This window comes from Notolabrus celidotus, chromosome 10 (assembly GCF_009762535.1).
Source record: "Notolabrus celidotus isolate fNotCel1 chromosome 10, fNotCel1.pri, whole genome shotgun sequence".
In the NCBI taxonomy this organism is placed as follows: Eukaryota; Metazoa; Chordata; class Actinopteri; order Labriformes; family Labridae; genus Notolabrus; species Notolabrus celidotus.
Genome location: NC_048281.1, coordinates 24,042,114 through 24,063,208, shown reverse-complemented (window position 1 = coordinate 24,063,208; position 21,095 = coordinate 24,042,114). Strand labels below are relative to the sequence as shown.

The 21,095-nt window shown below is 40.3% G+C and overlaps 3 protein-coding genes across 4 annotated transcripts; 1 reads left to right on the top strand and 2 right to left on the bottom strand.

The window, feature by feature from the left end:
* The first annotated feature begins 981 nt into the window (after positions 1–981).
* Positions 982–5,976, top strand: LOC117820398 (gastrin-releasing peptide receptor-like). The gene is made up of 3 exons (XM_034694142.1): positions 982–1,806; positions 3,589–3,940; positions 5,147–5,976. Exons 1-3 carry the CDS (start codon positions 1,391–1,393, stop codon positions 5,459–5,461), a joined length of 1,083 nt encoding a protein of 360 aa, XP_034550033.1. The 5' UTR covers positions 982–1,390; the 3' UTR covers positions 5,462–5,976.
* Positions 5,977–8,184: 2,208 nt separating this feature from the next.
* On the bottom strand, positions 8,185–13,742 carry asb11 (ankyrin repeat and SOCS box containing 11). Its single transcript, XM_034694104.1, has 7 exons — positions 13,564–13,742; positions 13,110–13,189; positions 12,856–12,963; positions 10,979–11,129; positions 10,758–10,892; positions 8,752–8,940; positions 8,185–8,664 (listed from the first exon to the last, which is right to left on the bottom strand). The coding sequence occupies exons 1-7, from the start codon at positions 13,658–13,660 to the stop codon at positions 8,540–8,542; spliced, it is 885 nt and encodes a 294-aa protein (XP_034549995.1). The 5' UTR covers positions 13,661–13,742; the 3' UTR covers positions 8,185–8,539.
* Positions 13,743–14,346: 604 nt separating this feature from the next.
* Positions 14,347–21,020, bottom strand: piga (phosphatidylinositol glycan anchor biosynthesis, class A). Of its 2 annotated transcripts, XM_034694435.1 has the most exons (8): positions 20,872–21,020; positions 19,138–19,611; positions 18,771–19,041; positions 18,406–18,538; positions 16,302–16,434; positions 15,334–15,540; positions 14,962–15,181; positions 14,347–14,660 (listed from the first exon to the last, which is right to left on the bottom strand). In XM_034694435.1, the coding sequence occupies exons 2-8, from the start codon at positions 19,579–19,581 to the stop codon at positions 14,656–14,658; spliced, it is 1,413 nt and encodes a 470-aa protein (XP_034550326.1). In that variant the 5' UTR covers positions 19,582–19,611; positions 20,872–21,020; the 3' UTR covers positions 14,347–14,655. The 2 variants fall into 2 exon arrangements, with proteins under 2 accessions (XP_034550326.1, XP_034550325.1); XM_034694434.1 differs by having other exon boundaries at positions 14,347–15,181; positions 20,872–21,019.
* Positions 21,021–21,095: the final 75 nt, after the last annotated feature.

Here is a 21,095-nt window from a genome sequence, read left to right as displayed (position 1 = left end):
CAACTTGATAGGCCCTGATATGGTGAGCTGGTGGAGCCAAGGCATGCACAGAAGGGGAGATGGGGGCTGATGTCACATTCTTTCCACAAACGCATTTTAACTTCCCAAACATGGAAAACTTCAGGTTCTACAGAAGGACAGATTGTTATTTTTATATGAAGCAGAGTTCAATGGCTCTTGGGTCAGTGTTTGTTGCATTTTCTACATAGACTGTAAAAAATATGGACGTGGTATCCGTGATGTCACCCATCGGTTTCTGAAGCACTGTTTTGAGGCCAATCGTCAGCTGCAGTCTTATTGCTGCTGTCAAGCGATTGTGACGTAAAGAGGCGGGCTCCTAGCCAACAGCTACAGTGTATCGCAGTCAGCTGTGACTGTCAGTCAGTTCACTGGAAGACTGGTAATCTAAATATCTATGGAATTGCCGTGTTAGAAAAAAATTCACCCCCGTACAGTGTGTGCTGATCGAGAAATGAGCTATCCAGACTACACTCGTCTTTTGTACCAGCCTGTAAACATGTTTATTTCAGCTGTAAAGATCCTTTTTTTTAAAATTGGTGTGTATGTGGTTTCGGGTACTTCCGGAGCCAGCCTCAAGAGGGTCCTCAATGAACTGCAGTTTTTAGCACTTCCACATTGGACTCGTAGTTTTAGACCGGAGGTTGCTGCTTGGTTTTCTATCACTGTCCCACATCCACTCTGCTAATCTGGTATAGAGCTCTATAGTTTCCAACAGAGCTGTCAATCATTTTTTGAAAATCAAATATTAAAACTAAAATGATCTGCAATTGCAAATAATTCAACATAAGAACTAACTATCATGACAGAAACCAGTTTGAGAAAAATGTACTGGATGTATATTTGAATTTTACAGTTCGACCCATGTTCCAGGAGGATGTGGGGTTTATGACTGCAGCCAATCAGTAGGGGGAGCTCTAAATATTTTGGCTTCAGAGTCAGTGAACAGCCGCCATTTCAATATACAGTCTACGGGCCACCACTGTCCAAGAAATCTATGCATCCACCCCTGACAGACAGAAAGATGTACAGACAGAAAGACTTAGAAAAATAGTTTCACTAAACTTGTTAATTTAAATAAGCTTAGTTCCTATTTTTTCCTCTAAGTTGGAGCCCTTTGTAATAGAGTTGGTATGATTGGAAAGTTGATTCCAGCAACCGATAACCTCCTGTGAGGAGTATTAAGCTGATTTTTTTAGGATTCAAAATAAATCAACAAATCCCTGTATATGTTTTCTCATAATGTCGACAGCGTGCAGCCTGAGGCTCGTGAAATGACGCACGAGACAGCAGGGGGGGTTATTATGTTGATAAATATGAGACACCCAGAGACTCCCCTGTTTAAACCTCTGTCCTCCTCCTGAGGGCTGCTATGTCTCTGGATGACTCCTTTGTTGTTACAACAGAGGAAAGTCAGGTTTTGGTTCTGAATGTTTCTAAAGTATTTTTAAACTCCACCGTAGGGCAACATGAGTACAACATCTGGCCCCCTGGGATCGGGATCGCTGCAGTCTATGGAACCATCATTGTCGTGGGTCTGGTTGGAAATGTGACTTTGATGAAGACGTGTCTGCTCGTGAAATCCATGCGGACTGTGCCCAACCTGTTCCTGTCCAGTCTGGCTCTGGGGGACTTGCTGCTGCTGGTGACATGCGCCCCAGTGGACGCCAGCCGATACCTGGTGGACGAGTGGGTCTTTGGCCGGATGGGATGCAAACTGATCCCGTTCATCCAGCTCACCTCGGTGGGAGTATCTGTGTTCACCCTCACTGCTCTCTCCGCTGACAGGTACCCAGCTAACAGGGAATGTTCTCACCACATTGATTAACATTCCCTGTAAGTTCTGATTATGTTTCAAGACATGGTTCTGAGTGTAATATTTAAAAAACATCTTAAGGATATTATCCATTTAAATAATGTTCCTTTTTTGTTATCTTTTCATGAAAGAAGAACATTTTGTCTTTAACATTCAGATGATTTTTTGATAATATTCTCTAGGTAACAGACAAGGTTTTGGGTTTAATATTCAAAGAACATCTTAAGGATGTTTATTGGTTTAAACATTTTCCTTTTTTAACATTCCCTATAAGTTCTGATTATGTTTCAAGACATGGTTCTGAGTGTAATATTTAAAAAAACATCTTAAGGATGTTTATCGATTCAAATAATGTTCCTTTTTTAACTATTAATGACAGAAGAACATTTTGTCTTTAACATTCAGAGTATGTTTTGATAATATTATTTAGGAAAAAGATTATAGAATGTTTTCTATAAAATTTCCCCATAATGTTACTTAATAACGAAGAAGCAACATTCTCAAAGCAACATGTAAAAAAAATTTTCAGGATGTTTCTGACGCCTCAAATCAAAAAATGTTTTATTTAAGAATATTTTGGTGCTATTTCATTAAAACAAAGACAGAATGTTTTATCTTTAAAATTCAAAGGATGTTTTGATAACATTATTTGGGTAACAGATTATTGAATGTTTTTAGAGTACGTTATCTGAGAACAAATTGTGAGCATAAAGAAAACTTCCCGCTGAGAATGTTTCAAGAACATTAGGAGACTGTTGTCACTTAACATTATATGAATGTTTCTAGAGAATGAAAAAAAAGGACAAAATTCTGACTTTTATCTTTACGTTTACCCACCCTTTCAAAATAAAATGTATTTGGGGGTATATTTCAACTTCATCATCACTATTCAAAAAAACAATATGTGGGCTGATATGTATTGTTGTGTTTTCATTTTTATTTTTTATTAAGGTTGGCTTTCCACTTAAATTTTCTTGAGTTTGCTTTACCTGTTTCATTTAATTTTCATCTTCCTGACTTAACTCTTCAGGAACATTCTCAGATGTTTTTGTTACTCTCCTTTACTTAGTGCAGGGTTATCACAAATCTTTTCTCACAAATTTCCTTCCTCTGAATAAGGTCAAGTGCTGTTTACACCTCAGTATAAAACACTGAAAGTTGTATTTGTTATTAGTCAAAACTATACTAGATTTCAAAAGAGTAGAGTCTTTGTATTTGTGATGTTCAAGGGCTCTCAGGATATTTCATGCTTGCTGGTTGCATTGATAAGAAAAAACTGAACTCAGTCAAAGATTGAAAAATGCAGCTATTTCTGTTGACAGATGATGCCGAGAATATGTTGGCGGGGATGTCAACAGTTTTTCATATCTTCGTGAGTCCTGACCTTTTCAAATCTCTTAGCGTTTAAAAGACAAAGAAAAATTAACATTGTTTTAATGGACAAATTGCCTTTGACTCACGCTCACCATATCCAGGAGATAATTTTATCTTCTGCTGCTTTTTACAGATGTTATCATTTTACAGATAAATGCTATATTTGGTGACTCAAGCAAATTAAATCTTATCTTTAATTCAGACATTAATTTTTTCATGAACCTCAAAGGTAAGTGAGGGTGTGATTAATGTGAGATTACATATCTTTTGTCATATTTGCATATATATGAAAGTATACGTTTATCAGAGGTGATCATCTTCAAACAACAATACAAGCAGTTAGCTTTTAACTGATGCTCCATGGCTGTCTTTCCTCTCAGATACAAAGCCATAGTGAAACCGCTGGAGATCCACAGGTCCAACGCTAAACTCAGTGTCTGTTTCCGAGCTGGAGCCATCTGGTTGCTGTCAGTGACTCTGGCCATTCCAGAGGCCGTCTTCTCCGATCTGCACACCTTCACCATGAGCAACACCAATGAGACATTTGTGACCTGTGCGCCCTACCCTCGCGCTGGTGAACTGCATCCCAAAATCCACTCAACAGCCTCCTTCCTCATCTTCTACATCATCCCACTCTTCATCATTTCTGTGTACTACTGCTTCATTGCTTTCAGCCTGATCACGAGCTCTGCGGCTATACCTGCTGAAGGAAGCCTTTACATCCAGAGACAGGTGAGTGCAGGGAGGTTCTGATGTGGTTTTACAGGATGCTTTCTTTCTGCTTAAGAGTTCATTTTACTGCTCTTCTGGTAGAAAAAGATTTAACTTGGTTACACCTGTAACCTGCAGTAACTCAGTAATGATGTCTTGGAGTATACACTCTTGTCTTATAACTGTAAAACCGGAAAGCAGATACAAAAAGAAAGAAAAGGGTTGACTGGCAGGTACTGGTCCATGAAAAAAAGAACTCATAACATCTCTCTAAAACATCAGGAAGATCAGACCCTACCTGACGCAACAGGCCACACAGCTTCTGGTACAGGCCCTGGTGATTTCATGCATTGACTACTGCAACTCTCTCTTCTAGCAGGCCTCCCTGCGTGTACATTTAAACCTCTGCAGATGATCCAGAATGCAGCAGCATGTCTGGTCTTCAACCTGCCCAAAACAGTACATGTCACCCCGCTGTTAATCTCTCTTCACTGGCTTCCAGTGGCAGCTCGAATCAAATTCAAAGCTCTTCTTCTGGCCTACAAAACAGTGAAAAAAACGGCTCCTGCCTACCAGGAATCCCTCATCCAGGTCTACACTCCCTCTCGCCCACTACGCTCTGCCTGTGAAAGACGCCTGGTGCTCCCAGCCCAGCATGGCTCTAAATCTCTAGCTAAACTCTTTTCCTCTGTTGTTCCCAACTGGTGGAATGAATTACCTAACTCCTTACGATCCGCAGAGTCCCTTTCTACTTTTAAGAGATGTCTGAAGACTCAACTGTTCAGGGAACACTTAGGCACTTTCCCTGACCCTTCTCCTCTTTGTCCTCAGGGGTAGAATGAATCAGAAGGTCTAAAACCCAGCTCCTATTGAATATTTAGCTCTGAATATTGAATACTGTTGAATGTTGAACGATATTGTTGACTTGAATTATTTGTTGTGATTAGCTGTGGCTACATTATCTTTAAAGAAAATTTAAAAAAAACAAACCAAAAAAAAAACTGGCACTTCTTCTGGCACTAGATGGCAGAACCTGTGGCCAATCAATTTGAAACACTTTGTTGCACTTAATAAGGTTTTTCCCTCTAGTCCAAATTATTGCTTGTGTTGTACGTCGCTTTGGACAAAAGCGTCTGCTAAATGAAATTGTAGAAATGTAGAATAACTTGCAAAAGACGAGGATAGAGAACAATATTGTCTGGTAAACTCTCACTCGTCTTTCTCCAGATCAAGTCAAGACAGCGAGTGGCCAAAACTGTGCTGGTGTTTGTTGTCCTGTTTGCCGTCTGTTGGCTGCCCAGCCATGTGATCTACCTGTACCGCTCCTACCACTACGACCGGGTGGACACCTCGCTGGGCCACTTCATAGCAAGCGTGTTTGCACGCATACTGGCTTTTACCAACTCCTGTGTGAACCCATTTGCCCTCTACCTGATGAGCAGCAGCTTCAGGAAACACTTCAAGAGGCAGCTCCTGTGCTACATTCCCCCCAGACGGCTGTACAGTCAGAGCAGCAGGAGTACAAATATCACCACTGTCTGAATGTGGACTAATTATTGTTATCAGTTTTTAACTTTCACTGATCAACCAAATTTATGGAAATAAGAGTTGATGCAAGACACTTTTCATTATCAACATTTTTCAATTAAGTCTTGATGGTCCAAGTTTTTTCTTTATAAGTCTGGTTTTGAGATTGACATAACACCCTTAAGATTATATTACCAATAACATTTCATTTGTTTGAGAATTTCTGTGGTAACTATGTATGTTAAACTTGACATCCAATTTAGTATGCGCATTTTCATCTGTTGAATGCCCTTATTAAAAAAAATGATGACAAAGGTGGATACAAGCCGGAGGTTCCTCTGATAGTTAAGGTTTTAGAGGAAGTGAAACCCTTTCACATTTAACTTGTGCCACATGAATGTTTGTCAAAAGTAAAGTTATTGTTGTCTAATGTGACTTGTTGAATACATATGTTTGTATTATAATTTGTGGTATTTATTGTTGTGATGGTTGGCTGAATGCAGCAGTTCATTATTAAATTCATAATCTCATTTGATGTTTATTTGTAAAACGTAAGGCTGAGTGTTCTGGTTTTTCGTAAAGGTCCTATATAATGAAAAACACACTGACCGCCTACTGGCCCTCATAAACTAATAGGGCATGACCCAAATAACAGCAGATGGGACAGAGGTGTTGTTGGGATACTTTCCATTTCCTACAGTAAACATTTTGCTTGGTACTGGTGCAGGTTCTCCTTGAGCACTTTGTTTGGTGTTTTTCCGCCTCTGCATCTGTCTGCACTGATCTGCACCCTCCCCCCTCAGATAACCTTCAACCAGGCTGCCAATCAGCTCAATCAATTCTTCCACTGACTTTAAAAATTTTCACAAGGCCCCTTATCCTGTTACGTACCATGGTGCATGGCTGTTCTAGAGAGGTTTCCAAACATCAACAATATTTAAGGTGTTCATTAGTCACTTGTTTTGGAGCCAGTAGACAAATGATTGCATAACTTGAGTAACCTGGAAACTGAGATGTAAACTCATCAAATTAGAGGCTATTAGCATGCTGTCTTTAGCAATGGTAAAACAGTTGGTGCAGGCTGGCAGGTAAGGTGCACTGATTAAAAAGCTCATACCATGTACCATGAGCTCATACATGTGGGTTGGCAATATTGGTAACCATATATTATAAGACGTCATTTCATGTTCAGACCTATCAAGTAATTTTTTGTTTGTATATTTTAACTGAGAATATGTAGTGGGGATATTTGAGTTCATTTTCAATAAAACTTAATTGGAGGCCAACTCTGTATTTTCTTTTTCTTGAGAAGGTTTAGTGAATGTGGACTCTTACTTGTTTGAAGTAAATTGAAGTAACAAACTGTTTGAACTAACGTCACCCTCCTTCCCCGTCACGTCATGCAACGATCAATACACCCACATTTACAAATACTACACACAATGTCACAACTTAGAGCCCTGTATCCCATCTCTTGCTGACTGCGGAGGCTTTTCTGCTCTTAAGGTAGAAAAATGTCACACTGAATCAACTCAAACAAGATTTTCGGGGTCTCACATCAGGTGACCTTTACAGCTGGCATTTAAACACTGACAGTTGATTCCGCTTGAGCAACCCAGGCTACAAAGTCATGCATCCCTCTGATTTTAAGATCATTTTCCATTTCTGTAGTTTATACTATATGGTGTACACATATTGTTTCTCCCATAACTGTTTTAAAAGTAATTTAAGACTTGCTATGACATCTTTATGGAACTTGTTTTTTCAAGTGTTTGCTCCAACGTTGTGTCATGTTCTTGAGCAAGTGTCTTACAGTTTTGCTGTATAATAAGACTTTGGGTATTTGGAGAAGGGAAACTGATTTGGGTTGGTGGATGAAGTTCCGGGCATAGAATTAACCCTATTAAGTAAAGTAACCCTTTCTTTTAAAAGAGTGCAAAAGCTGACTGAAACAGCTTAATAACATCATGGAAACAAGGAGGCGACTGTCCATGTTCAATGACTCAAATTGCACTAATCAACAAGACAGAATTTTCATTACCCTCCTTCACTCTGCTTGCATATATAATGTAAGTGCATACATAAAAATACTAGTGAACCTTTAAATACAAGTATCTATTCTCTGTAAATCTATCTAGTTCCTGTTAAAAACAATACTTAAAGAGCAATCCACCTATTTAGCACTCGTAAGTACCCCTATGACTTTAATGACTTTTTCCACATTAAAGCCTGTGCAAAAGAAACAATCTTGTGGTTGTATATTCACAGCCCTTCCCCTCATCCAAAACTTGTTTTACATCCGCAGCGACATCATCATCAGATAACTTGGAGACAGGACTGAGTTATACTGGTGGTGTCTGGTGTAGCCCTGAGAAACATGCATTGCATTGGGCACCCAAGTTATACTCATTATTATTTGTACCATTTTTCTGTTTTTTTATTTTATTTCTATAAAGCATTCACAGTTTTTCTTTGTTATGTTCGTAGTATTTTCAGTTTTGTTATTCATGTTTGTAGCATTTTAAGTTTTGTATTTCATGTATGTTGCATTTTTAGTTTTGTATTTTATGTTTGTTGCATTTTCAGTTTTGTATTTTATGTGGAGAGTAGCTGCTGCGTTAGTGGCAGCTAATGGGGATCTGAATAAAGGAATAAGTAATAAGGAATACTTCCTTTTTGTTTTGCCAGAAAAACACGTTTTCAAGACCAGTAAATGAAGCTGACTAAAAGACATAACATAAGGAATGTATTTGACTTTATGCGGCTCTTTGAGCCAAGACAGACTATACGACTTTTTAAAATACACCGTTTTACTCCTCCAAGACATGTAAACAGATTCTCATGCCTTGAAACATTTGTAAAGCTGTAAATGAAAATCACTTCCTCAAGAATAAAATTACAAACCCTGATACATTTAAGTAGCTGTATCTTGAAACATCTTAGTATTGTGTATAAAAACATATAAAATATGATACTCAAAATAAAAAATGGAGTGAAAAAGTCAGTGCTTCTCTCTGAATGTGGTTCTCTTCTTCACTTGCCTTTAAGTCTGTGATAAGGCACAGAGAGCCAAAGAAGCAGGATTGAGTCATGTCACTGATAAAGGAGGAAGTCCTTAATACTGTGAGGAAGGAAGAGGCTAGAGGCCCTGTGGAGACGACTCCTTCCTAGACTTCTTCTGATACATAACCGACAGAGCTGAGACAGAACACAGGGACCTGGACGGAGACAGAAACCAGGGTTTAAACACCTCCTACAGATTAAATTAATTGGGTCAAATGTGTGGATGTAATGACCTGACACACCTTTTTTCAGCAGTACAGTTCTCACTACACTGTCTGGTAATGACAGATCCAGTGGGGTCTTTCCCTCTGCACTCCTACAACACCCATCCGCCCCAAAGTCCAACAGAAGATCCACTATGTCAGCTCCTTCACATCGAACAGCAGCGTGCAAAGGACTGTCCTGTCCACATCCGATTCCAACATCAGCACCTGTGTTTTAACACAAAAAATACCTCAGTCGAGTAATAATAAGTCCTAAGAAAGAGAATGTATCCTGCACTGACAAACAAAACATGACCAAATGAACTAAGAGCTACAGTGCTGCTCAAAAGTTTGTGAACCTCTTGAACATTTTGGAATTTTCTATTATTTCAACCTGATTTCCTTATTTAATCAGAACCGTTATTTTTTATATGATATAGCAGGTATAGGTTTATCAATTCAATATACTTTTTTTTTTTTAAAACAATTGTGTAGTCAAGAGTAAATTAAAAAGAGTTTTTTATCAACTGATGTAGGTGCAAAAGTTAGTGAACCCTGAGCTGCATTGCTTAAAACAAGCAGTTAAGTACAGGTGGGACAAATTGGTGGCTAAATTAACCACTGAAATGGACCAATAAAGTGAGAGATGTTTAGGGAAGAAATACCAGGTCACTTTAGTCTTACCAGGTGAACCCATACAGGTCAATCATGCCGAGAGGAAGAGAGATCTCAGAGGACCTCAGGAAAAGGGTAGTGACAGCACATTTGTCTGGGGAAAGCTATAAAGTCATCTCAAAAAAATTTGAGCTTCATCGTTCCACCGTGAGGCAGATCATCTACAAATGGAGAGCACTGAAAAAGACTACAACCCTACCTAGAAGTGGACGACCTTCTAAAATATCAGCAAGAGCCACAAGAAAAATGATAATTCAGGTAAAAGCCAACCCAAACATAACATCTAGGGATTTGCAGACCTCTCTTGCTGCATCTGGGACACATGTGCATGCTTCCACAATAAGAAGAAAACTCAATCAACATGGCTTTCATGGAAGGGTTGCTAGGAAGAAGCCTCTGCTCACAAAAAAGAACAAAGCTGCCCGTCTCAACTTTGCCAGAGAGCACCTGGAGAAACCTGAAGCTTTTTGGAAGTCCATTCTATGGACAGATGAGTCCAAAATTGAACTGTTTGGTCACAACCAAAACCGCCATGTTTGGCGAAAAGTCAACACTGCATACCACCAAAAGAACCTTCTCCCAACAGTGAAACATGGTGGTGGGAATGTTAAGATCTGGGCTTGCTTTTCATCCTCAGGACCTGGACAACTCCACATAGTCCAGGGAATCATGAATTCTGAGGAATATTGTAACATCCTGGAACAGAACCTGAAGCCATCAGTTTTGAAGTTAAAGCTTGGCAGAAGATGGATCATGCAACATGATAATGATCCAAAGCATTCCAGCAAGACAACCAAGGAATGGCTGAAAAAGAAGAAGATTCGTGTTCTGGATTGGCCCAGTAAAAGTCCTGAGCTAAATCCCATTGAAATGCTGTGGCGGGACCTGAAGCGGGCAGTTCATGCCAGACGCCCATCCAACCTCTCTCAACTGGCTGCGTTCTGCAAGGAAGAGTGGGCAAAAATCCCCCAAAGTAGATGTGAGAGACTGATAAGTCACTACAGAAATCGTTTGGTTGAGGTTATCTCTGCGAAAGGAGGTGCAATATCCTATTAACTGAAGGGGTTCACATACTTTTGCACCCATGATATCTGAGTTTTTCTTAAATCAACCACTTGTGTTAAATAAAGAATGACAATTTAACTATTTCTTTTGTTTGAGTCCATTATTTGGAATGTCAGTATTGTGGATTGGGGTATAACTTAACATTTAATAAGGTTATTTTAGTATTTTTTTACAAAAAATCTAACCATCGTTGTGGGTTCACAAACTTTTGAGCAGCACTGTATGCTGTGACTCATGTGTGAGGTGTTTTGAGTTCTGAAAGGCTAATTAATTAAGCCTCAATGTGGGTTACCAGGTTGCATTACCTGAGTGCAGCAGCAGCTTTACACAGGCTGCAGACTGTGCCATACAAGCAGAATACAGAGGAGTCCCCACCACTGGTAGCTCCATGTCAATGTGAGCTCCACACAACAGCAGAAGTTCCAGACACTCCCTGTGACCTGAAAGAGAAACATAACAGCATCAGAATCTGTGCTGCTGCAAGTCACAGCTTAATGACTTACATTATGTTTAAACACAGACTAACCCTTTTTAGCAGCCTCATGGATGGGTGATGCCAGGAGGTAGGGAGTGTGGACAGAAGCCCTGTGCTGCAGGATGAGCCTCACACAGGCTGCACTCCCACTGCTGCAGGAGTTGAAGAGAGGTGTGGCGCCATCTGTTGATACGGCTTCCACCTTTAAATGGGAATGACAGAAAATGAATGACACAGTCAAAAGGAGATTCACATTTCTGAACTTTTATTCATTCATCTTTTTAACTCAAATTCAAATGCACACTTAACATGTTTGCCATGTTCTTCCTTGTCAAAATCTAATGCCTGCATCACATGTGTAATTCATTTTACATGCCAAGAGTTCAGTCAGATATCCAGATGTGCTGCGCTTACAGTGATAAAAGCTGCCTAGAGCTGCTTACCATTGGGCAACAAACATCTGGGAAGCTTACTTTCTATCTCCAACCCCTGTAATTGTACTGTTTCATAGTTTTCTCCAAGACTTTATATAATAATAATACATTTTATTTATAAAGCGCTTTTCTAAAAACTCAAAGATGCTGCCAAAAGGATAAAACATCATATAAAACAGCATAACAATACAAATAAATACATAAAATACATTTAAAAGCAATCATGTGTTAAAAGCAGTTCTAAATAGATGGGTTTTGGTGAGTGATTTGAAGGTGGACAGGTTGGGGCAGTTTCGAATGTTTGGTGGTAAGGGCGTTCCAAAGGGTGGGGGCGGCGACAGAGAAAGCTCTGTCCCCACAAGTTCGGTGCTTGGTGTCAGTTGTTAGGGAGAGGAGGTGGGCGGTGGAGGATCGAAGGTTAGGTGGTGAAGCAGGTTGGTGAGATAAGAGGGGGTCTGGTTATGAAGGGCTTTGTGGGTGAGGAGGAGGATTTTAAAATGTATGCACTGTTTGATAGGGAGCCAGTGGAGGTTTTGGAGGACAAGGGTGATGTGGTCGCAGGAGCGGGTGTGGCTGAGCAGGCGGATGGCAGAGTTCTGGATATAATGTAGTTTGTTGAGTTGTTTTGAAGGAAGGCCGTAGAAGATGGATTAGGGTTTGAGCTGTGGAAAAGGAGAGAGATGGACGGAGACGGGCGATACTTTGAAGGTGGAAGAAGGCGGTTTTGGTGATGTGCTTGATGTGCTGTTCCAGAGTGAGATGGGAGTCAAAAAGACTTTTCCCAGATATATGTGAATGTTCTTTTCCCTCAATCACACTGTGATTCTGGACCGGCTTAAGGATGGTCACACAGGAAACCAGCTAGAGTCAAGAATTGTGTTACTAATATTAATTTAATCTGTTCCCTTTGTCAAAATGTTTCCCAAGTGTTGATATTTCTGGTTTCTTTGCTTGTTCTTCATTGAGTTATCAAGTTTATCCAACTATGATTTTTAGATGTTTGAACTAAAGAACAGCGTAAACCTTCTCTCCCTGGACAAGCCTTCGGTCTAAAAACAACCCCCAACATACAAACCTCTACTAAAGCAAAATTAAAAGGAATACATTTTCTCTGTATTGACATCATAAACACTCAGATAGCATCTCATTACTATCATCTCTCTCTCTCTTTCCAACCTCAGCTCACGCAAAGCAGATGTCTGTCTAACATGAGTCTGGTTCTGCTCGTGGTTTCTGCCTGTTAAAATTACTGTTTTCCTTGCTGCTGTAACTTGCAATGCTCATGGTGGATTAATGAGATGAGACTGAGTCCTGTCTGTTAGGTGGGACTGGATCTTACTCTGTCCTGACGTTTGGTCTTTATAAAAAGAGTGCGTTCTAGACCTGCTCTGTTTGAAAAACATCTTGAGATAACATTTGCTGTGATTTGGCGCTATGTAAATAAAGATTGATTGATTGAAACCAAGCAACAGAGATAATGAAATATATCCTTACATTTGCACCATTGTCCACCAGGAACTTGGCACAAGCGTAATGGCCACCAAGACAGGCTTCATGCAGAGGAGAGACTCTGTCCAGGCTGAGTGTGTCCACATGAAAGCCCTGCAGGAGACGGGTCAGAGGATAACACTTTCATACAAGCCTGGATATGTCCTGTATCATGTGTATATGTTGTCCACTCTGTAACTGTGCTCAGACATTAGTTAAACAAATAAATAGTGTTATTATTAAAGCAGTTTAAAGTGTACCTGAGCAATGAGGCTTCTCAGGTGTAGCAGTCTGCCTTGGAAGGCAGCTTCATGGAGAGGAGTTCTGTCTGATATGGAGTCTGAGATACAGAGGGTAAGATCAGTAGGGTCTCTGGATTCAGACAAACAAATATGCTTGAAGCCATGTGTGCTCTTTCCATTGTTATATTAGGACGACCTCATCTAAACACGTTTATGTGGACTCCCGGGTCAAAACTTTCTGAATAAAAGTCAAAACTAGTGGCAAAGTATCTTTTGTACTCTTGAGTGCACACGATGTAACTAACACTACAAAAAATATACTCTATGCAAAGCTAATTAAATTGTCCACCTACAAGACAGTAAGAACATTTTCTCAACTTTTCTGTGATCCTGCAGCAGCAGTACAGCTCTGATTCTCATACGACATAACATGAAGCAGCCAAAGGGCCCAACTTGAGACAGAAAAACTTACCAGCCATCAGTGAGTTGCATAGCAGCCCTCCATAGATGTATGAAGACCTCTGCCAGGGCTGTAAGGACAGGGAAAGTTCTGTTTGAACCGCAGTCATGATGAGAGTAAGTGGAGTCCTCTTCAGATAGTCTTCAGCACAAACGCGTCCAGGCAGAAACTTGGTACCTGGAGTTGGTCTTCCCCCTCATATCTTGGCCACTTGGCCACCTCCCCCACATTGCCACCTCCCGCCCACCCATGGAAATACAGTATATGAATAACAATGGTTATTCGTATGGGCCTGAACTGATGGTACACCTTGGACAAAGGAAGGAGGATTGGGTGTTGCGTATATGATTTTAAGGTTGCAGAGAAGCAGAACTTCCACACTGCAGAAAGATTCAGAGTAAGACAAAAGTGGTTTAGTTCATCTGTTTGGTTCTGATATGCGTGACGTGCAGCATCTTAAGTATTGACACCATAAAAAGTCACATGATATCAGCTTAAGCTCTCCCTAGATGTGACAAGTATTTTTTTTTAGAGTGATGATGTTAAACCTAAAAACACAATTCTTTGCAAATTCCCTTTGTTGGCCATGAAAACCAAACCAAGCTCTTCACATCGCCTCCTATTTCACAGCTACTCTGTCTGGCACCATTCAGACGAAAGAGCTCTCTCTTTTGTAACACTAATTATAAGAAAGAAGTCTTCTCATGTGTTCCCAGTTTGCTTATTTAAAAGGTGTCTGCAAGATTATACTGTAATAATATTTGAAATGATGAAAAGACTTGAAGGTAGATGACACATTGTTGTAAAAGTATACTTTATTTACCAGAGCGGCTCGTCTGTGCATCAGAAAACAATCAACAAAAACATGAAATTTTCGTACAAATATGTAGCTTCTCACAATAGTGGCATTCATTTAACCTAAATAAGATTCAAGATAGTTGCAAAGATGTTCAGTTCGGCACAAAATGTGATTTATTTTTTCAATAAATGATTACTCTATTTATGAGGTATGCATGTGAACTGCGGGAGAATAGGTTAGTGCTGTTAATTTTCCCTGTTAGTGTGCAGTTAACCAGCCCTTTAACTCCTCCTGTTCAGTGCAGGTCATACTGTGCATGAAAGATAAGAAAATAAAAATAGTTACTTTTAAATCTCCCTTAAAGCCACAGTTTTAAATTCATTATTAAAACATTCCTCTAGACGTTAAATAACTTTTTGTAAGTAGGGCCCCCTCTTTTGAGTACATGTAAACAGCGTTAGTAGTAACTATGAGCACTTTTTGCATTTAGCAGCCATGTTTTATATTTCTGTCCAGCCCACAAAAAGTAGAGACAGCTGTGGCAAAAGTTTGGTGTGTCAGTTAAATTGACAAAAGTTTTTCAGTTGTTTAATTTATGGCACTGTCTTTACCGCTCTTCTCCTGTCTCCACAATCTATGAGGGCCGGTGGCATCCACAGCGACGTCCATGACGTGATCTGGCACCAACCACTGCAGAAGCAACAGGAGGAGAACATCTATAATAGCAATCACCGCAAAGATGGAGCCTGCGACGGGTCCACAGTGAGCCCGCAGCCTCTGTAACCGTCTATCCAGGGGAAGCACCTCCTCTCCAGCTACTCGGTCATACACCTGAGAGGGAGCACACGTATGAGGAGAAATACCCTTTATTTACCTGCTTACTACATGTCTGTGTAGTTTTTGTGTTATGACAACCTTAGAAATGCTTTTTTCAGAAGAGTTTCAGATCTGGGAATGATTGAGTAGATGCAAACAGTGTCTACCTTTTCAGTTCTTTCTGCAACATTTCTCCAAGTGTAGAGGTTTCTCACTCCGGCATGGATGGAGGCGGGGGAGGGGACCGACCCTGAACGCTGCCGAGCAATGATCGTCTCCAGACCGGCACATAACGACCGCACCGTCGGCTCACACAAGGTAATCAAGTCGTCAGGTAACACCTCAGGGATTCCCCCCACACGGGTGCTAACCACCTTAGAAATAAAACATCAGTACCCACAACGTGAGAGTCCAAACACAGCAGATTTCTTCTGTGATTCAAAAAGGTGGATTATTTGTATTTGACATGACTGACAGGTGGAAGAAACAAAAATAAAAGTATTGACCACTAGAGGCTCAAAGTTTCTGACCACACCTTGTATTGTTGTTGGGTGTGGATGGATGGAAATGTGCTCTGCTGAAGCTGAAACCACCCCCAACAATATCAGGGTGTCAGAGCACGCCCAGAGTCAATTGTGGGTCAACATAAACAAGAACTTTATCTTGTAGTCGGCCTCCGTGTTACTTCAAATGCCCAAACACATTTCTTTGAAACCATATTCAGTCTGATTTTTTATTCAAACAAACCCATTTCAGACAAGGAGTATGTGAATTGGAATGTTTGTTTCTGATTCAAGCCTTTCTAGAGGAAGTTTTAATAATACTCAAATTTAAAAACAAATCAGATAACTGGTAGAGTTGGATGGTGCTTCCACTCTTGGTGAAATTGAGCTGAATTTTAAACATCTATCAAACTTCCAGTGAGAATTTGAGACTGAGAGTTAAAAAGTTGTAACGTTTTGGTTTCCTTTTCTCGTTTATAGCGTCTTTGCTGTTCCTGCATTTGTAGCATGTTACTAGTTGATAGTTTTTGGTTGCTTTAATATCAACTGTTTTTTTCTACATACAAACGTTTCTTCAACCTTTATTTTAAATGATGTCTCAGTCTCAAACTGCTCTATATATGGGAACAAACCTGAAGTCCACAGCTGGCTCCTTCTACGATGGCCATGCAGAAGGCTTCAGTCAGAGATGTGTTGAGGAAAATGTGACCCTGAACCAGCACTCCACGAACATCTTTATGCTCCAACGCTCCCAGCAAACGCACCCTGCAGTGACCAAAGTCAAAGTATGAGGAATATTTTCAACAACAAACAAGCATGATTGACCATCTATGTCAGATTGTCTCAATCCTTTATGCCCCTCTCTAAACGAATGAATTTTAAGTGTGAGGTGTATCCCAAAGTACACTATTAAGACATTCAAAGCAAATAGGCTGATTTAATGTGTATCATACTGAATTACAATCTATAAAGATAAAAATTTAAATTAAAAAAAAAATTACACTCAAAGGTAAATTATTGTTTCATGTCAGGAGAACTATTTTATATGTAAGGGTTTTTTGTTGTTTTTCTCTCACATGTTACACAAAGCCACCATTTTTTAAAGCAGCACTTCACTACACAGATATTTAAGATTAAAGCATTGTTGCTTCTTGCCCTCACATTTCAAGCAGCTAAAATAACTAACTTCTGTCAGATTTTTTTTTTTGCTGACTTGAAGACTTCATGCCTTTGACTAGTTTATCAAGTTGGCTTAGGGATACTAAGGAAAAGGAACTGAGGGATGGGACATGGAGGGGTCTTGGGCTGAAAGATTCAGGGACAGGTGGATTAAGAAGACACATATTATGAGTTTGAGATTGGATTTTCTCAATTTTGTGGATAAAGAATTTTTTCAGTTCTTCACAGAGATCTGGGGATGGGTGTAAGTTTTTTATGCAGGGAGGACCAACGAGTTGGTCTAGGGTTTTGAACAGAAATTTGGGGTTATGAGTATTTAGAGTGATTAGACTGGAAAAATAATTCGCTCGAGCATCATGAACTGCAGTATTGTATGTCTTCATGAGGTCTTTCATCTGCTCATAGTGGATATGGAGTCTACAGGCTTTCCATTTCCGCTCTGCTTTACGCACCTCTCTTTTTATGGAGCGGGTGAAGTCATTGAGCCGTGGGATGGCTCTTGAGGAGGATCGTAGGCGAGATTTAACAGTGGCAACTAGATCTAATGTTTGGTTGCAGAGATTATTGAAGGAGGTGACAAGACAGTCATTATCAGAGAGGGGAGGAAAATCTGCAGAGAGGGATGTAATAGTATAAGAGAATTTACTGGCTGTGGTTGAGTTGATGCGAGAGCGAATCCGGGCAGGTGTGATCTTAGGGGAGGTAGGGGTATGCAGGTTGAACACAATACTGAGGTTATTGCTTCTCTGCTTTTATTGTCTTTTTAAATTATTTTTGTGAAGCACTTTGTTACTTGTATTGAAAAGTGCTATACAAATAAAAGTATTATTATTATTATTATTTAAGTCCAGCTATGGTTTTACAAGCCAGCAGTCCCCTTGTTTATTCAGAGGTTCCATTAGAATGCTGTCAAGTGCCTCCTTCATCAAACCAGCGTTATTTAAAAAAAATACGGAATGCAATCGTGCTGCTGATTCTGTGTGTGATTTTACAAAGCATACTGGCATGACTTGTAAACAACACACATCATACACAAACTTAGAGCACTGTCTTGTTCTGCCAACTCCCCCATTTAAATTAACATCATAACAACACAGCTCTTAAATGGTATTTTGTACCCGTTATACAGAACAGTCTGACAGGACAACTGCTCAACAGCTCATCGTTAGGGTGTGTTTAAGGACCAAAGCTTGTGCATGTCACTGGGCATATAAACTGTTGTTTTTAAAGTTATATTTTTGGCCTTTTTGCCTTTATTTGATAGGACAGCTGAAGAGAGACAGGCAGTGTGGGGAGTAGAGAGTGGGAGAGGACATGCAGGCCATGGTCGACCGGTCAGGAATCGAACCGGCAACCCCTGCGACGAGGACTGTAGCCTCTGTATGTGGAGCGCTTCGACTGCTAGGCCACCAACGCCCCAACTGTTGGTATTTTAAGGGTTTTTTGTTACAACTTTGTCTCGATATGAAATTCTATAGCAAAGAACACATCCTGTATGTACCTCAAGTGGTACATCTCTGTCAGGCATGTTGTCAGGACATAACATCAAGCCTGTACCTGTCATGAAGTTGGTATTTCTCTCTCACTTCCTCCAGCACGATCCTCTTTGGTCCCTCTCCACCAATTAGGAAATGCAGATCTGGATGTCTGAGGCAGAGCTCTGGGATTATTCCACCAAGAAGATCAATTCCTTTACAGGAGAAGAGAAAATAAACATTAATGCAATACTGAAGAATTAAATAAAATAAAAATCTTAGTTAATGTCTTTCAGATGACCACCCGCTGTAACATCCTTCCCTCACATGGAAGAGATATTTTAGAGTGAGTGCTCTAAGTTTTTTCTCCCCAAAAAAGCTGCAATGTCTTCTCCAACCAGCAGAATTTTGAGTAAACACACTAAAAGTGTGAGTTTCATTTAATACCTTTGCGGTAGACAAGACGGCTGATCACAACAATGGTGATGGTGTCATCTCTGCGCTGGGAGGGATCAGGGGTGAAGTCTGTCGGGTCAACAGCGTTGGGGATAACAGACACTATCTCTGGGTCGAGTGCCGCTCGGAGTACTGTGTTCTCCTTACTTGTGTATGAGACGCACACTGTGTGGTTGGTGTCGCACAGTGTCACAGTCAGAAGTTTATTGGTCAGCACAGAGCTCACATCAGCAAAACCGAAGAGCGAGTGGTCGGTGAACACCTGTAAAAATCAAACTCTTCAGTATGGATCAATGTAGTGCAAAAAGAACAACATATCACTTGCATTTGAGCTCTGGCTCTTATGTCAGTCATATACCGTGTTCAGGCCCATGGTCTTAGCGTGGAACAGTGCATCATGGCCCATGGCAGAGAATGAGCTGTGTGCATGCACCACAGTGATGCCTTCCCTCACAAACACACAGCGCAGAAGTGGAAGACTGTGGAAGACTGTGGTGGATGTAGACTGGTTGTACATCACCTGCAGGGGGAGGTAGTAGACCTTCAGTCCGTTGGTAAGGTACCTGATACCCTTCCTTCTGCCATAGGCATGGGTGACAACTACCACCTTGTGCCCCTTTTCAATCAAGCACTGAGATAGCTGGTAAATGTGACTTTCTACTCCTCCCATATTCGGATAGAAGAAGTCGGAAACCATGCAGATTTTATGCTTCTTGTGGGGGACTCGGGCGACCTCTACAGGAGCTGCAGAGACTCTCTGAGATGAAGAGGCATTCACAGCTGCTCTCCTTCGTTGGCCCATGGTAGATATCTTGATTGGCTGAGCTCTTCACTAAGACAGAAATAATCAGTTTATTCACAGATTAGCTGGTAAATGACAAGTATATATATAATTCATTTGTTTCTTTTTTTTACACCAGATCAAATTCTAGAAACTATCAACAGTGTACGACATCTTCTGTTCAGCTGTTATTCTCTTAGTGCCCTGGTTGACTTAATGTTAATATACTGAAAAATACGGTGGCCCTGAGAGCTCACAGCACTGCAACTTAAGAAAACACATGCAAAAAGACAAAACACAAACAAATTAAGAAAACATCTTCATCAATTTGACAACACATGCGCAGCATTTAGAAAAACGCGCTGCACAGACCACAACACAACACATTAGAAAAATGTGCAACACAACGGAAGTGTTTCCAGAGGACACTTTAAAGTGATGCACACGTCTGGACACGCTTGTTGTCGACGCAGATTTTGAGTCACAGCGCTACTAAAGTTCTCTTAACGTCAGTGGTGTTGGAAAATGAGATAAAAAAAAGTAAGTGTTCCTGCGTCAACATCAACTGTGTTCGGACGTGTGCATCACTTTTAAGTGTCCTCTGGAAACACTTCCGTTGTGGCGTGGTCTTTGAAGCGCGTTTTCTGAATGCTGTGCATGTGTTGTCAAATTGATGAAGAAGTTTTCTTAATCTGTTTGTGTTTTGTCTTTTTGCATGTGTTTTCTTAAGTTGCTGTGAGCTCTCAGGGCCACCGTAGAAAAATGCTCCCATTGTGGAAACTTACACAAACTGATTAGAGGACATTTTGCCCAATAAATGAATTACATCATTATTCCTGCACAATTTTTAGTTATTCACTTTCTGTCCATCAATGTATCAACAGGTAATTTCAGCTCTAAATAAATGCTGATGTATTCACGAATGAGTTCAAAATTCTGGTGACCATGTATGAGCTATAATTCACAACAAACAAATACTTTCGAGACAATATTTGGTCACTCTTTACCTCCCTAGAAGTTACTATTCTACTGGGTTCATTCACATTTTTCTGATCATCTTAAATCCCAGTTCAGAAGTAAGCTCAAGTACTTCCTGGAGAGTCATAAACGCCGTTCTTTTCTATGTTGACGTATATGCTTTTACATGCTTAATAATATACCAGTAATGAGCCATTTTTCAATGACATGGAGTTAATAGAAGTTATCATATCACACCATAAGCCATTTCTATGTTTTACAGCACAAAGCTGGCAATCTTTGACAACACACATCACTACGCAGACACAGTTGCTGTAGTCCGGTTTATCTTACCATGGACAAAATGTCAATCTTGTTCCAGTCTGTAAAGATATACACATCAAATTTCAGACACAGAATCATTTCTGGTCGCTAGCTTGTTAGCCGTCACTCCTGCTTCCTGTTTTCGTTTACGTCATACGCAAAGACGATGCACGTAATCACGTACTGCTTCTTTTCTTTTTCTTTAATGGATGGCAACGAGCTTGTAAAGTGCATTAGCGCCACCTACTGTACTG